This window comes from Phocoena phocoena, chromosome 5 (assembly GCF_963924675.1).
Source record: "Phocoena phocoena chromosome 5, mPhoPho1.1, whole genome shotgun sequence".
NCBI classification, from domain to species: domain Eukaryota; kingdom Metazoa; phylum Chordata; class Mammalia; order Artiodactyla; family Phocoenidae; genus Phocoena; species Phocoena phocoena.
Window position 1 is genome coordinate 27,264,174 of NC_089223.1, and position 16,214 is coordinate 27,280,387.

The 16,214-nt window shown below is 48.9% G+C and overlaps 1 protein-coding gene across 2 annotated transcripts in view; it reads right to left on the bottom strand.

Annotated features, from left to right (window-relative positions):
• Window positions 1-9,061: 9,061 nt before the first annotated feature.
• The window catches only part of NR3C2 (nuclear receptor subfamily 3 group C member 2), a 359,661-nt gene continuing 352,508 nt past the window's right edge, over window positions 9,062-16,214 (bottom strand). Inside the window, exon 8 of one of the 2 annotated variants that reach the window (XM_065878137.1) lies at window positions 9,062-9,492. In XM_065878137.1, the coding sequence (XP_065734209.1) occupies window positions 9,337-9,492 (156 nt within the window). In that variant the 3' untranslated portion in view covers window positions 9,062-9,336. The remainder of the gene's footprint in view (window positions 9,493-16,214) is intronic. The other variant, XM_065878138.1, reaches the window with a different exon arrangement.

Sequence of the window (16,214 nt, forward strand, 5' to 3'; positions counted from 1 at the left end):
GGGGGTGGTTTAATACTGCTAGACGTGGGGGGAGAGGGGACGCACTGCACAGAGCTGCATAGGGCTGTGTGGATATGTGCAGTGGGAGAAGGATGTCCAGGTTAACAGGATGGACTGCATTTTCAAGCCTTGGGACTCGTGAGTTTTAATTTTCCCGTCTGCAGAGCGAGAGGAAGGGCAGCCTTCTGCCGGCCCGCCTGCCCCACTGGCGGCCACACCACCGGACATCCCCCCGCACACCTGAAAGGGAACTGCGTTTGCAGGACGTGCCCTTAACTCTGGTGTCGTGGAGGGGCTGCCGCGGGCGGGCGGTGCCTTGGTCTAAACCCAGAGGGCAGCGGACAGAGGCTCCTTGCCGTATGGACAGCTGCCCTGGGGACCCCACACTCACTGGACTTAGGGCACCGGTGGACTCACAACAGGCTTTCTCCTCCGTGCTGCTCACCTTTGTGCTGTTTCCCCAACCATCACCTTTCAGCCCTGAGCTCTCTGTACATGAAATAAAATATAATTTACTATTGGATCTGTGTCCTCACGTGGGGAAGAGACTGTGGAATTCACTCACTCTGTAACATTTCACGATCTGGCAGCCGGTGGATGGGCATGCACTGTCCCCTGGTGTTGGCACGTGTGCACTCACAGGCAGGATGGGTCTCCCAGGAGCCTTGCTGCTTCGGGGCGGGGCATGTTTCTGGGGGCAGTGGTCTTCTCTGACAGGTGAGATCCCGGCGGGCCCGCTCCACTGCCTTAGCTGGCCTCTCCCGCGTGTCCTGCAGGAACCCGGGCCAGGATGGGGCTGGGGTGCTGCCCCCCAGGGCTTTTGTGTGTGAGACCCTCCCTCCCAGTGACCTTCAGTGTACAGCCCTGTCCCCACCCCACACTCCCTATGTTTTCCAGGCCTTGACGCTCACGTCTCCATCTGGATTTAAGCCGGGCTGCAGGGCGGCGGGTCAGGCATTCGGACCGGTCCTGGAGGAACCTCAGCCACGCCCCTGCAATGGATGCTTTGTTGTTTGTCTTGTCAGTCTCCGACTCCCAGGCACAGGCTAAACTGACCTGTCCGGGAAGGGGGAACTTCTCTGTCCCCTGACCTGGAGTCCCTGGGATGTGGAGCTCATTTCTAGGGGCCTCAAGATTGTGAAGCCAACCCTGCCCCAGGGCCCGCTCTGGGGGCCCGGCATGTCTGTCTTCCCCATGGGAGGCTCCTCGGCCTGTCACAGTTCTCCCCTAAGATTGTCACAGGAAGGATGTGTCCGTCGCCTCTTCCCCAGGTAAGATGATTCCAGAGCGCTGGTTATCAGTTTGGAACTCGCCTCTCCTGGACCAGGTAAGGTGTCAAGTTTGGGGTCAGGTGTGTAGAGGGGAACAGGCCCATTGAAAAGTATCCACGTTCTACCTAAAAAAAGTAAGGACACTCTCAGTGCAACATAATTTAAAATACTGGATTGCAGGCCCAGTGGAGGGTTTTGGGGCTGCTGAAGAACCCAGGGCCCCATGACAATGGCCGGCCCTAAGGCCGAGGGCCAGCCTGACCAGGGGGTGGGGATGGCATCGTCCCCTGTGTCCCCCGTGTTTCTGAGTTATCACTTCCTGCCCCTGCCCGCTGCTTAGGGATGTAGAAGAAAAACTTGGCCTGGGGCAAACTCTCCCATTTCCGTGGGAAAATACAAACTCATGGGCAGTTACAGTGAGTGGGCTCAGGTTAGCACTGGGCAAGATTTCCCGGCCGTGTTCTTAATTGGTGTATATCCATGGGGCAGTAAAAATATGACCCACCACACTGGGGCTTGATTTCTTTGCTCGCTTGAGGAAGACTTCGCTCATTCACTGTGGGGTGCACCCAACCTGCTGTCGCCACCAAACTGTTGTTAACTCCCAAAGTGCGTTTATCACCACTTTCTTGGTCAAGAAAATTGCTGTGAGGTCTGGCTACCTGTGCGGTTTGGGGCAAATTAAGTTGACTCTGTGATTCTTTCTGTTCCTGCTTTCTAAAAAGAAAACGGTACTCGGAGGTTTTGGGTTGAAGTGCCTGAATACAAGCAGCATGCCCAGTACATAGTACGTGTTCAGTTAGCACCATGCCCAGTACGTAGTACGTGCTCAGTTAGCACTGCTAGTCCCCATGCTGTTACTGCTGTGAGTGTCACTTGCCTCTTTGTTGTCGGGGCAGCTGTGTTCTGTAGGATGACAGTGTGGCAAGGGTGAAGCCTCAGGACAGCACTGGCTGCAAGGGCTCCCCAAGCCCCAGCCCTGCCGACCCCTCCTGTGGTTGTTTCAGGAAGAACGGGGTCACGCCAGAGGGGAGCCAGGGGTGTATTCCTCTGCAGGTGGGACCAGTGTGGCCAGGTTGGCCACAGCCCCCAGCTAGGGAGCCTCCCTCTGGGCCTGGTCCAAAGTGTACTTAGTGACCGGATCAGGAAATGTTCCCTTAACTGGCAGATCATCTTCATTTCCCCAGAGGAGAAATGGGGGGATGGGGTGATAGGTTTTTCTGTGTTTTTGCTGCATGGGCGCGGCCAGTCCCCTGAGCATCTGTTGAAGGCTGGCTGAGCAATGGCCCTGCCTCCCTCACGGCTCAGGACCCGCAGCCCCGCCTCGTGCAGCCCCAGCTGCTTAGACCAGGTTTCGGCCTGTGTTCATTCAGTGGTACACGACGGGGCCGTGGGGTTTGGGCAAAAGAGGGCGCTCAGATTTTGTTTCTTGCGGTGGGGCTTGCATTTGATGGTGTCACCCCAAGGCTGGCCCTGGTGGTCTCTGTGCTTGGAAAGGAGATATGCCAGGTGAGATCAGAGCCAAGTGGCCTAGGGGGTGCTGTAACCCCCCTTTCTTTGTAGTAGTAGGAATGTCTGTAGTTGGGAGTCTGGGTGGGGAGAGCAGTGGATCGTCCGTACCGGTGGTGGGCATTCAACTCATTCTTTCTTTACGGGGACTGACTGAGCCAGGGGAAATCATCTCATTTTAACAGAGGCTCTCGAGCAGAGAGCTTTGTTTAGATTCAGTAAGCTAGCCGTGGTCTTTCTGCTCTACCATCTTGCCCCTGGGGGCCGGTAGGGGACAATGGCTCTTAGGAGCTGAATTGTACACCACCTCCCAAAATTCGTATGTTGAAGCCCTAACTTCAGTACCTCAGAATGTGACCTCATTTGGCAGTAGGATCATGGCAGATGTAATTAGTTCAGATGAGGTCAGTAGGGTTGGGCTCTAATCCAATATGATTGGTGGCCTTATGAAAACGGGAAATTTGGACACGGAAACAAGCACAGAGGGAAGGCAGTGTGAAGACACGCAGGGAGAAAATGGCCACGTACAAGCCAAGGAGAGGAGCCAGATACAGATGCTTTCCTCATGGCCTTGGAAGGAGCCAAGCCTGATGACCTCTTGATCTCAGACTTCTAGCCTCCCAAACTGGGAGACAAGACATTTCTGTTGATTTTAAGTGCCTCCACCCCCCGCCCTGCCCCCAGTTTGTAGTTCCTTGTTACGACATTTCTAGGAAACAAATACAGTGACTAAAGTACGTGTTTTGAGTTAAAAAACAACCTATTTTGAAATTCTTTTTTCACTGTTTTATACCTTGGTGACCTTGGACGAGTTCACTTCACCCCTTTATGCATCAGTTTTCTTCTGTGAAATGGAGAGAGTGGTACCAACTTCACTGGGAGGTTGGGACAAACGATAATATTAAGTGCCTCAAGGGTACCTGGCAAGAAATACGGTTTAGTAACCGGGGAAGATGGGAGAGGGTAGCCGCAGGGTACCATGTTGGGGGGTGGGGTTAATCTCTGCCCCCCTTTTCATCTTCTAGCTATGCCTGCTTCCCTCCAGCGTACCTTCTGCAAGGCCATACGTTGCTCTTTTCCTCTGCCCTATATTTTTCGCCCTTTCTCTGTCTTCCCAAGGGCACACGCTGCCTCCTTCATCTTGACCTTGTCTTCGTTCCCCATTTGCTTTCGTGCTGGGCCCCTTCTCACTGGGTCTCCCCTTAAGACTCTCACAGCCAGGTTTGGTGACCCCTTCCTCAGCCAGAGTCCTGCGTGACTTTTTGAATCTTCCTGAGCTACCCGACTTTCTTTCCTCCCTCCTCTGGGAGGGAAGTTATTCCAGGAGAGTGTCCTCAAACAGCTTTCTGTCTCCTAGCTCTGCAAGTGTCTTCTCTGATGCTTGTCAGCACTCTTTTTCCTTGACTGGCCCGGGTGGTACCTTACTGCTCCCCTATTTGGGTAACCCAGCACATTCTCTTAATGCTTTAATGTCTGGCTAAAAGTATATCAATCTGCTGGGTGGAGTACCTTGGAGAATTCTTTCCTATCAGAATATCAGCTTGACTGGAAAGTAGACTTTTGATTTTTGCCCAAAGAGAGACTGCATTTTGGATGGGCAGTAAGTGCATGGGACTCCTTTAGGGTGCTTGGTACCATGCGTCCGTTTCTGAATTTTTCCTTCCTTGGAGGGCTTAGCGGCTGCAGGTGGAGCATCTCAGAGAGTGGGCGGAACACGATCCGACTCAGCTCAAGCCAGTTTTCACAAGAACCATGACCCTCTCTGGACCAGGCTGGACCAGGGCATGAAGATCCAAAGAAATGGCTTTTTCAGAATTTGGAAAACTTGGAAATCACTGTCTTGGCAACATACATTCTATGAAAAAAATACCTAAATTGTGCGTGGTACATTGGTTGAATGATCCCAAATTTCACCCCTCTCCGGATCCATGCCCTTGTGTGGAGCCTTTGCCATGTCAGCTCTGGGCTTTGACCTTATAACTTGCTTTGGCCAAAGGGACGGAAACAAACTTGACACCGTCAGAAGCTTGAGAAGTGCTAACCCTTTCTACTGTCTTAGAGCCTTGCTTCTTCCACCATGAAAATATGTGCAGGCTGTCCTGCTGGAAGAGGAGAGGCCACATGGAGCAAAATCATCTCAGACCAGTTGGCTGCATGACCAGTCCAACCCAGCCAAGCCTGGCCCAGGTCAGCAGAACTCCCCCCGCTAGCTAACTCATGAGAATAATAAATGATGGCTGATGTAAACCACTCGGTGATGGGGTGGTGTACAGCTAAGTACCTGCTACTCTGCCCCATCTTTCACTTCGCTTTGGATCCAGGCTTGGTCTATGCTGAACGTTAAGAGATCATATCTTAATCTCCTCTTAGCCAATGTTGTTTGGGAAGCCACTGCTTTATTTCCAAGGAAAATGCTGCACCAGCAATTGCATGACTTGGAATTAAAGTGCCAGAGATACATGTAATCAAGTCATTTTAGTCTGGATACATTCGCCGTTTATCAAAAAGTATGTTGGAGCTGACTTTAACATAAAGGAACGTTGTTTCCTTTTTGCTTGAGGGACGTTGGTCGTACAGACGTAAACGAAGCCCTAATTATATATGCATCATTATGCATAATTTTTACTGCTTTGGCATACAGTGGCCGGCTGGCTCAGGGGCAGAGACTTCGTTCTTAGCTAATGATTCCTAAATGTGCAGTTGGATCCTTTGGGCCCGAGAGCCCTTTTAGTCTTAGAAATGCAGTCGCACTTGACCCAAGAACGAGGCTGCTCTCTTCGGAAAGGGCACTTACTTTAGCCAAGGGTGCACAACACTGGGGCCTCCACCCTACCCGCCACCGCTGGCCACAGCAGATTCACAGCCCACGATGGCTTTTGTTTAAAGTTAGGGGCTCTCTGCGACAAACTGTGCTCCCTAATAAGTCAGATTGCATAAATTTTAAGATAGAAAATTACCTTCATTTTCAATTAAGGCTTTACAAATTTGTGCACAAAAGTTTTCTTCGTTTTTTTTTTTGCGGTACGCGAGCCTCTCACTGTTGTGGCCTCTCCCGCTGCGGAGCACAGGCTCCGGACGCGCAGGCTCAGCGGCCGTGGCTCACGGGCCCAGCCGCTCTGCGGCATGTGGGATCTTCCCGGACCGGGGCACGAACCCGTGTCCCCTGCATCGGCAGGCGGACTCTCAACCACTGCGCCACCAGGGAAGCCCCACAAAGGTTTTTTAAATAGTTTTTTTCCCTGTGCTGTGTTTCACGGCTATGTTGTGTTCCAGAAATATATCAATTGTGTTAAAGCAAGGTTGTGGTTAACTCTCAAATAGTCTTCTAGTTCGACCAATCACCAGTTAAATGACACATTAACAATGTACCTGAATTTCTCTTGTGGGAAATACATGTTTTCTAGTTTTAAGATGAACTCATAATTGCTTACTGCTCTTTTGTTGTTCGTATTAATGAGTGACGTCAAGGGGAGCAGCCTGTAAGGAATGTGAGAAGCATCACAGCTGGTTGGAATGGAGTCTCTTGATAGTCCAAGAGGACCTGGGGTGAGAGCAAGACTCCACTGTGTGGAGGGAGACCTGGGAATGAGACGGGGCATCTGGTCTACTCAGGTGAGTCTCGAAGTCTGTAAAATGAACAAGCTTCCGTGCGGTTGCGAAGATAAATGAGGCAGTGTACCTACAGCATTTAGTGGCTACATCAGTAGTAGTTATTGTTATAAAATTGTTATGGGGTATTTCAGTGAACCAAATATCAGCAGTAAGAAACAGGACATCTCACCAGTCCCCAAAGAGGATAATTAGTATGTGGATTACACAGGGCTTTCTAACATGGGGGAAAAAATGGTGACTCCATCTTGGATGTAGGCAGAAGGGCATATAATCTAGGTGTACAAGGGCACAAAATCCACGTGTTCCTACAGACGTTCAAATGAACCGTTTCCAAAACAACAAGTGATTAAAGTAAAGGATTTATTGTAACCTGCTTACAGTCCTTTGCAAAGACAGACATATGTTTTTGCATAAAGATATAAATTGCTTCATTTTAAACTAATTTAGTGTCTTTTTTAATTATATGAAGAAGTTTTGGTGAATTATGAATTGTACCAAACCAAGATTTTTAAGAGCAATATGGTACAAAAATAAGAGACAATTTGGACTGGGACAGGCATTCAACAGTGGATTTAGAATATGGCTTTGCTGTTTAATCAAGCAAAGTTACCTGGAGACACACAAAGAGCCAGTAACTTCGTTAATACAAAAAGCCGATGCAGACCGTCTCCATCCCAAACCTGGTTACGTCAAGATTCCGATTTCATCAAAAGCAAGTCTGAGCTAAAAGCTGCTCTTGTGAAGCCATTTCTTTTCTAGAAACTCCCAGTCTGCATTGCTGTGTATTTATCACCTTCCAAGTGTGGCTTTCATATTGCTGTGCATGTAAGTTGACTGTATTTAAAGATCTGCATAAAAATTAAATTCTGGAAACTGCAAATTATGTAAGAGAAACTCCTCCCTCTGAGTGCAGCTTTCACAGGTTTCCCCTTGCACAAGGCAGGTGTCTTCTGAAAGACATGGTAATGTTGCCTGCATGGTGAACCCTGGAGAAAAGTGTTGATCCCAACGCTGCCATCTCCCGGCCTTGGGCTTCTCCAGCTACAGCTTTCAGGTTTTGGAAAAGAATACGATTTCACTGAGTAACTGATGATTATCATCACTTTTAAAAGATTAATTTTGGCCTCTATTCAAAGTATTTAGTGCAATCATGTTGTTAAGTTTCCCCAAAGATATATATGTTTGTGATTTGGGGCAAGAGAAAAAGCCATAAATTGCATCAGTGCCAAACAGATTAGTGAATTAAAAATTTTAGTGCCACTGTCTTGCTTATATGATCTGTAGGTTTTTTTTTTTCCAAAACTGTTTACATATAAAATTCATTTTTAAAACCTACCTTTTAAAAATCTAAAAACCCTCTAATCATCGTGCAGTCTCCTCGCCGTTCTGACTGAACCGTGCCGTGCCCACACACACCTTCCCAGTGCCTCCTGCCATGACCTCCGTGTTCCCATGACCAGTGCCAGAAGTGCAACAACCCCTTCTGAGACCAGAAGTGAACATTTCACCTTTTGCGGACGTAGCGCGTGCATGGAATTCTTTTCCCCCCAAAGGAGAAAATTCGATTTTCTAAAATGGGATGAGGATACGCTCTCTGAGCCATCGCATTTCCAGTCACTCTCTCCCCTAAAGCTGATTCTGCTTCTTGAGGAAAATGGAAAAGAGGCAGCTTTCCTAGAGCTGCTGCACTCCCCGGACATCCTCTCAGGGAGGGTGTCATCGAATGACGCCTTCACGGAGCTGCAGACACCACAGCGCGCCGTCCCCAGTGGAAGGAGGATGGAGCCGAAGCCGGAAAACGTGCTCAAGTCCCACGAACACCCCAAGCGGGAGACCAAGGACGAAACGAAAGTACAGAAGAAGTAGAAAGGCTTAAAGACAACCGAAGAGGTTTAAGTGTGGTTATTTACAACAGAGACTGTAAAATGGTAAATTAGATATGAAGCTAAAAAAAGGCACAGCTTTCCCTTTCTTAAATACACTGTAAACGGTTCATGATGCATGCAGAACGTTTCACTTTACAAAAAAAAAAATTTTTTTTTTACCTTGTTGGTTTAGACAAAGATAGTACTTAAATAGTCTCCAGCAAAATAGAATTCTTTCAAAAATACTTTCCCATTCATCCTATTAACCATTAAAGTTTTTTTTTTTTTTTTTTGTATGTGTCTCATTTACAAAAGTTCCTTATACCTTAGTTTAGGTCCTTCACAATTTATACATACAGTAATGTACAGCACAGCAAAAGACTGCAAAAATTATCGGTAAAGCCAACACAATAGATACTAGAAATTGAAACCAAGGCATTTGTTTGAACATCTTATCCGTTCTAATTAAATAATAAATGGAGGCTAGAGGGTGTGGATACCAGTGATGCAGAAAGACGTGGGCGAAGCAGTGCCCCCAAGGGGGTCGCTAGTCCAGTCCACGTGTTCCGTTATTACACAACAGGAATCTGTATATATTTTTTTGTGTTTTTTTTTTGTTTTTTTTAAATAACGAAAGAATATTAATGCCCCATATTGACTATACGCTTTATGTGCAAACCAAGGGTGAGCTTGAAAAAGTTCGTTAGTCCTTGAACCCTTTTAAAACAAGCGAACGATCCCAGAAACTACATGGCATAGTTAAAACCTCCATCTGTTAAAATATCAAAATCAGAGAGTTATTGACTAGATATGGCTTTTCATCCAGAGGAACAGGAACGTGTTTCTAAGTGCTGGGGGTTGGAGAGGGAAGAACCTTTCAGACTATGCAGGTCTCGCCAAATCCACGTCACCCTGCCCGCCTGCCTCCCAACCCTTGACATGATTTTCAACTTGAGCAACTGCTGAACAAGTGGGAATCAACCATCACGGGTCAAAAACATGATTTTCTTGGGTCCTTCGTGGGTGTGTAGTAACACGGGGAAACTTAAGGCAAAGTTCTTCTGGTGAGATGTCTCCCGTCACTTCCTGTGAAAGTAAAGGGTCTTAGCGTTCCCGGACTCCACCTTCGGCAGCTGGTCGCTGATGATCTCCACCAGCATCGCTGGGAACTCCACTTTCAGGGCCTGGGACTCCCGGAAGGTATAGAAGCAAAATTCCAGCAAGTCGCTCACCAGCTGCAACAGACAGACAGAGGGGCTGTGACATCAAGGCCTGATTCCCACCCTGTCTCCGGGCCCCTCTGAGTCCTAACAACTCCGGAGTAAGCTCAGAGCAACATTCACAAATCCCACCGTGTCTACGAAGCTGCTTAATTAACGTGACTAAGTCATCCGTCTTGGGGGAGGAAGAAGGATGCTCGACGTCCGCTGCACGTAATAGGTCTTTCGTGCACAACAGATTCGATCAGGAGCTCTGTCATTGTTGAGTCTTAAATGTATCAGCAGCAACAGGGCCAGTAACAGAGTTCATAGCGGCAGGGTCACTGAATTGCTCTCATCCAATCCTCATTTATAAATGTGTGCGTTGGGTGGGGCAAGCACCTGCGTGTAGCTTTGGGTCCTGGCGCTGGGCCTTCCCCAGCTTGTAAGGGCAGGTGCTGTGCCCCCTCGAGGCCTGGCTGGGCCCTGCCAATGGAGCTGTGGCCGCAGGGGGAGCCAGACTTCCACCGGCAGCCCCCTGGCCTCATCTTGCCAGTGTCCTCCTTCCTTCAGGATCCCAGTCCTGAGCTGGGGGCTGGGGCTGAGACTTCTCAGCCCCATTCCCAGCTTTATTAAGATATAACTGACATACAACTTTGTGTGAGTTTAAGGTGTAAAGGGGTAGTAGATTTGATACACTTATAATATTGCAAAATGATGAACACCTCTATCAAGGTACGTAACTACCATTTCTTTTTTTGTGATGAAAACTTTTAAGATCTACTCAGTAGCTCTTGCGTGTATAGTACAGCATTATTACTATAGTCGCCATGCTGTACACTAGATCACCAGAACTTATTCCTCTTAGTAACTAGAAGTTTATACTCTTTGGCCAACATCTCCTCATTTCCCCCACCTTCTGGTAACCACCATTCTACTCTCTGTCTCTATTAGTTTGCTTTTTTAGATTCCACATATGAGTGAGATCAGATAGTATGAGTTTTCTCTGTCTGACTTATTTCACTTAGCATAATGTTCTCTAGGTCCATCCATGTTGTTGCAAATGGTGGGGTTTCCTTCATTCTCATGTCTGAGTCATATTCCGTTATGTGTATGTGTGGATATGGATAAAGGTGATGATATATAATATCCATCTGATCTAATATCATCTTTATCCATTCATCCATTCTCAGCCACTTGGAGAACATGAAAACATCAAGGAAAACATCTATGTCTTTCCGCCTGTCCAGCCATTTTCCCTACTCTGTGACCCAAGGACCTTTCCTATCTTCCTGGACCTGAACTACTCCCAATTCTGTGAGGTTAAACCAAACAAACCAACCCACAAATGCAGTATAGCATTACTGGGTGCTATTCTCTTTACTAGGAATATACTTTCAAATCAGAAAGTATACATTCTAATTTTTCTTTAGTAATTCTGTATCCTATCATGGGAAAAATGACTTTTGGTCATTTCCCACTGTATTAAAGCAGACAACATTAACATTACACGTCGTAACGGTCATCTTAGTAAAGTGTTTTTCACTTTATTAAGTGAAAATCTGTAACTTTCCCTCAGGATTAAAAAAAAAAACAAAAAAACCCCAAAACAATTAGCAGGCTTAAATTGAGTCGCATAGTAAATAACGGTGTGGTAAAGGCCTTCGATACAAACCAGGAATCCAGAAAAACTCATTGGGAGATATACCTGGTGCTTCTGTTTGTGCCTGAATTTGCCCTCAGTCTGTAGACTGGTATCTTCCTAGGTAGGTCCAAGGGCTGACTTTTCTGTACCCACAGGAAGTTGGGGCCAAATAAGCTGGGAAAGAGCACAAGGCACCATCTGCTGTGGGCTTGTTCAGACACACTTGTGCTTGCTTAGTGAGTGCTACACCTCAGTTTCCCCATCTGTAAAATGGGGGCCATGAGAGTATCTGCCGCAGAGGGGTACAGCAGAGGCTGAATCAGTGAACTGGCATGGAGTAAGTGCTGAACAGATGTCAATTCTCAGTCATCCTCTCCCTCTTCCCAAACTCCTTCAACCATCACTTTTCTCTGCAAACTGGGACACAGCTTGCAAGACCTGCTCTGGGTCATCTTTGTGTAACCTGGTCCTCAGGCCTTCCTTCTATAAAATGTGGGATGGGGGAACTTTGTGTTTGGCCTTTCCTGGAAAGACAGTCTTGAAATAGACTTGGGGTGGCAAGTTTCTTAATTGTTTCCGGTGGTGGGCCAGTGGCTGTGAGCACTAAAAGCCACACTGGGTCCTGCTCTCCAGGTGTGGTACTACAAACGAGTCTCACTGTGGACCGCGGGTCACGCCCTTCAGTGGCACCGGCCAAGGGCACTCGGGACCTAGTTTAAGTTCATCCTGATCTCTGCCCCTGCTGCTGCCCCCGAGGGTCCCTCTGGGTGGCCACCTTCAGGGCTGTGAAGGAGGGTGTTTTTCCTTTTAAATTTTAACCCAAGGGTTGACATCCGAGTTTCTAGGCCATATTAACCCCCTTCCCCCCACAGGACAGCTCTGCTTGGCGGCCACAGCCTGCACATCTCCGGGGCTGGGACTGCCTCACATCCGGAGATAAAGGCTCCCGGTGCTCAGAGCGTCTGAGGTGTGGGGCAGGGGTGAGGTGGAAGGTCATGGTGACAAGGTGGCCTTGGCATATGACCCGAAGAGGGGGGAGCTGGGCCGTGTGGCACTCAGGGAGCAAGTGTGGGGTTGCTCAGGGGGTTCAGAGCAGCAGGAAGCTTGTGAGCGAGCCTGCAGGGCCAGGGCCACTGAAGGGTTTATGCTTGTAAGCAGGAGACAGCACTGCCTGCAGATTCCTATATACAACGAGAGGTAAGGAGCAGAGTAAATCAGTCCGTGAACCTGAGGCAGTGTGCAGGGGAGCACCTCTGTGAGCCTGTAAATGGGGACAGGTCCCCTGCCCCATCTTTAACACCCACACGAGTATTGCCTAGGAGATGCTGCGGAACTAGACCAGATGGAGAGAGACCGGGGCCAGGGGCTCGGCTGTTTTTCCTGGTAGGTTGGCTGGGGGTTAGGTGTCCCAGACGCTACTCACAGACCCTGCATCTTAACTGGAGGCTGGCATTTCCTGCGCATCTCTGGTCCACGTTCCATGGACTGGGAAAGCAGCTATACCCAGGGCTTCTGTTCATAATAGATGTCAGCTGCTGAGGGATGGGGGGGCTCTCCTGGGGCACATGGGGTCAGCCTGGAAGGCCAGGACTGGGCCTCTGACCCTGCAAACACCCCTGGAGAGGGGACCCCCATTACCACTAACTGACCAAGATGCCTGGGGGCCCCAGCAGCTACCAGAAGGCACTGACTTCCTCACAAGCCTGCCCGACCTGCCTGCCCTGGGAGGGCTGCAAACCTCTGAAGATCCCAAGCCAGCAGAGCCTGAGCCAACGGCTGCAGTTGCTGGGGTCAGGGATCATCTGAGAATCGAAGCCAGGAACCCCCAGTCACTGAGTGGCCAGGCTGCAGGACCTGCCTGCTGACCCACAGTGCATTGCCAGTGCGCCGGGCCCTAGGGGTCCCTGGCCCTCAGCGGATGTCTGAGTTGGCCTGTTGCTGAGGTTTGTACGAGGGCACCACCCCTCCTGGAAAAAACAAGGCACAGGGAGGGCGAGGCTGCAGGTGGTCAGAGCATGAGGTGGTGGGAACTAGGTCCTGAGAGCTGGGGAGTCACATACTGTTGGGTCGGCAGAGATGTTGACCCATCAGAACAGATACCGGTTCCTGAGCCAAACTGCCATGTCACAGCGAAGTGTCTAACGGTCACGTTACACACGTGTGTCTCCTGGGTGTCAGCCTGATGCAAGGCAGGCGGCACCTCTGCCAGAGCCTGGAGGAGCCGGGAAACATGGGGACAACCAGGTATGATGCATGTGCCCTCAGCAGGCGCCATCCTGTCCTCTGCCCCAGGTACAGAGGGTTGGTTGGGGGCAGGCAGGCCCCGCGGTCACAGCCTGGAAGGCTGGTTAATACTAGGCTAGAAGAAGAGTCAAGAACCCTAATTATAATCAGTAATAAGAGTCCATATTATTAGGAATCAAAGAGAGTCCTGCGTTGACTTCTCAATTCTGTACAAAAGGCATCTGTTGGGATCACAGAAGTCTAGCTGGACGCTCTACATGATTTATCCAGAGCCTGATGTCAGGGCCACAGCTGTTAGGGTGACAGAGGAGCCTGACAAGGTCACAGGGTGACTGGTGGCACTTTGCTTGTTCGACACTGAAGCTATCAGGCTCAGTTGGTGCCTATTTCCCACTCTCTCCACTGAGTCATCGCCTGTGGCAGGCCAGTAGCTGGGCCCTGCTCCCACCAGGAGCTGCAGTCTCTGGGAGGGAGGGGCACGCAGGGAGGGTTTGGCACTGCTGTGCCAAGATTATACAGTCAATGAGCAGTGACTGAGCAACTGCGTTGGGTCCCATGGGTTCCAACAGCAAGCCCATGTCTCCTAAGTTAGTTAGCTGCTGACTCCAGAACTTTCACCTCATGAGGATGGAGCTTTGGCTTGAATTGAGCATTGGGAGGTTTGAAGCTTTATTTGCAAAGATCAGAATTTTAGCCAGATATATTGATAGCATTAGGGGCAAAAGATACACAGCTTCAACTCTAAATAAATACTGTTAAAGTAAAGTATAGACAGAAATGACTAGCAACTGTCTACCCTCTAGCAATGGCCTTCTGAATGCTGGAAAATGATGCACAGTGATTATATAAGGAGTCTGGGCTTCATTCAAAACCCACAACCGCCACCCAGTGAGGGCTAGTGTGGAAGATGCTGGCGTGTGCACAGGGTGGGGCCCCGTGGCCATGCAGGACTGCTTCTCTCTGGCTGGTGACGTCTCAGCAAAATGTGATGGTGACAACACCCCCTCAGCTTGGTAGCATTTGTTTCTACACCCAGAAGAAAATGTACCTTTAACAACAAGGTTAGACTGTTTGCTCGTGGATTCCCTTTGAAAACCCAGGCCCTGCAGTGAGGCTACCCCGCTGAGTGCTGGCAGGCTCTACTAGAGGCTGAGTTTAGGAGAGTCCTGAAGGCCTCCGAGAGGCAACTGAGAGAAGTAGTATCAGCGGGAGACCATCAAAGAGTACTGTCAGCATCATGACAGCATGACGCTGACAATCCCCCCCTTTCAACAAAGAATTAGTCATCTATCCATGAACAAAAGCACCTTTGTGGAGCTCTGGAATCCGGTCCCACGTGCAAAGGGATGTGGGGAGGAGTCTTGCCCATCTGTGCATCTGGTAATAGGCAGACAGACTTCAGCATGGGCTATGAAACCAGTGGAGCAGTGAACCTGTCCCAGCCCCTCTTGCCATGGTCAGGAAAATACCTGGAGACTGCTGACCTGGGCAGATACCGACTGACAAGGGAGGAATCGCAGAAAGTCAGCCTTCCCAAGGGGAGACTCCTGCACATCACTGGAGCAATAAAATTAAATGAGTTTGGAAGTAGTGGAGAAGAAAGAACTTTACCAGCGCTGTCCCAACCCCTGGCGACACTGCATGGGGCCAAATTATCAGGTGGCAGCAACCTCTCCCACAGGAGAAAAGGAGAGTGGTGAGTGAGTGCTTGGCTACCCTTGTGTTGCAGGATACAGCTGGAGAGACCAGTGGCACCCAGAGTACTGAGGTGGGACTTCCATGACTGGGAGGAGGAGGGAGGAGATTGGGAAAGAGAGACAGATAAGAATATCCAAGGGCATTAAAGGGACACAGCCATTAAGGTCTACCCTGAGCCTCTGGGAATACTACACCTGGGGCTCTCCCTAGAGGGTCCACAGGTACCCCCCCAATCCCTGAGTGCTAAACTCATACCTCCCCCCACTCTGCAGCTGGCATCTTGTGCACACTCCTGAGTGTGGTGGCAAGAGTGAGCTCCAGTAGACAGGAAGTGTGCTCAGAAAACAGGCCAGGATCTGTGGGCTACGGAGAAACCACCAACTTGAGCTACAGTGGTGCCACTTTCTGGAAAACAAAAAGAGGCATCTAGTAGCCATCCTGGGGAGCTGTAAGAACCAGAAAAGACATAAGAGCTGCAGAATTCTGCCACAACGAGAAGCAAAAAGGAGTGGAACAGATGTATCCTTACAAAGGCAGAAAAACCCCAGATAATAAGAGCGCCAATGAACAGACCATCCCATCTGAAGGCAACTAGCAATAATTGAAGACAGTATCTGCCACTTCAAGTGCAAGAAAAAGGCAACGCAAAACTACAAGGAATATGAAAAATCAAGAAAACATGCCATCACCAAAAGATAATAGTTCTCTAATAACTGAGCTCAAAGGCATGGACTTTTGCAATCTAGCTAAATTCAAGAATTGCTGTTTTGCACAAACTCAGTGAGCTAGAAGAAAACTCAGGAAGACAATTCAACAAAATCATGAAGAAATACAGGCTCAAAATGAGTAGTTTACCAAAGAAACACAAATCATAAAAAAGAACCAAGCAGAAATTCCGGAGCTGAGGAGCTCATGGAATGAAGTGAAGAATGCTATAGAGAGCATCTGCAGTAAAGCAGAGCAAAGGAAGAAAGAATAAGTGAGTCAGAAGATTCCAAAATATGCACATTAAAGGAGAACAAAGAAAAAAGAATGGAAAAGAGTGAAGAAAGCCTATGTGATCTAAAGGATTCCATCAAAACACCTAACATTAGAAAAATCAGGGTTCCAGAAGGAGAAGAGAGGGATATGGGGCAGAAAATTTATTTAAAGAAATAGCCAAGAACTTCCC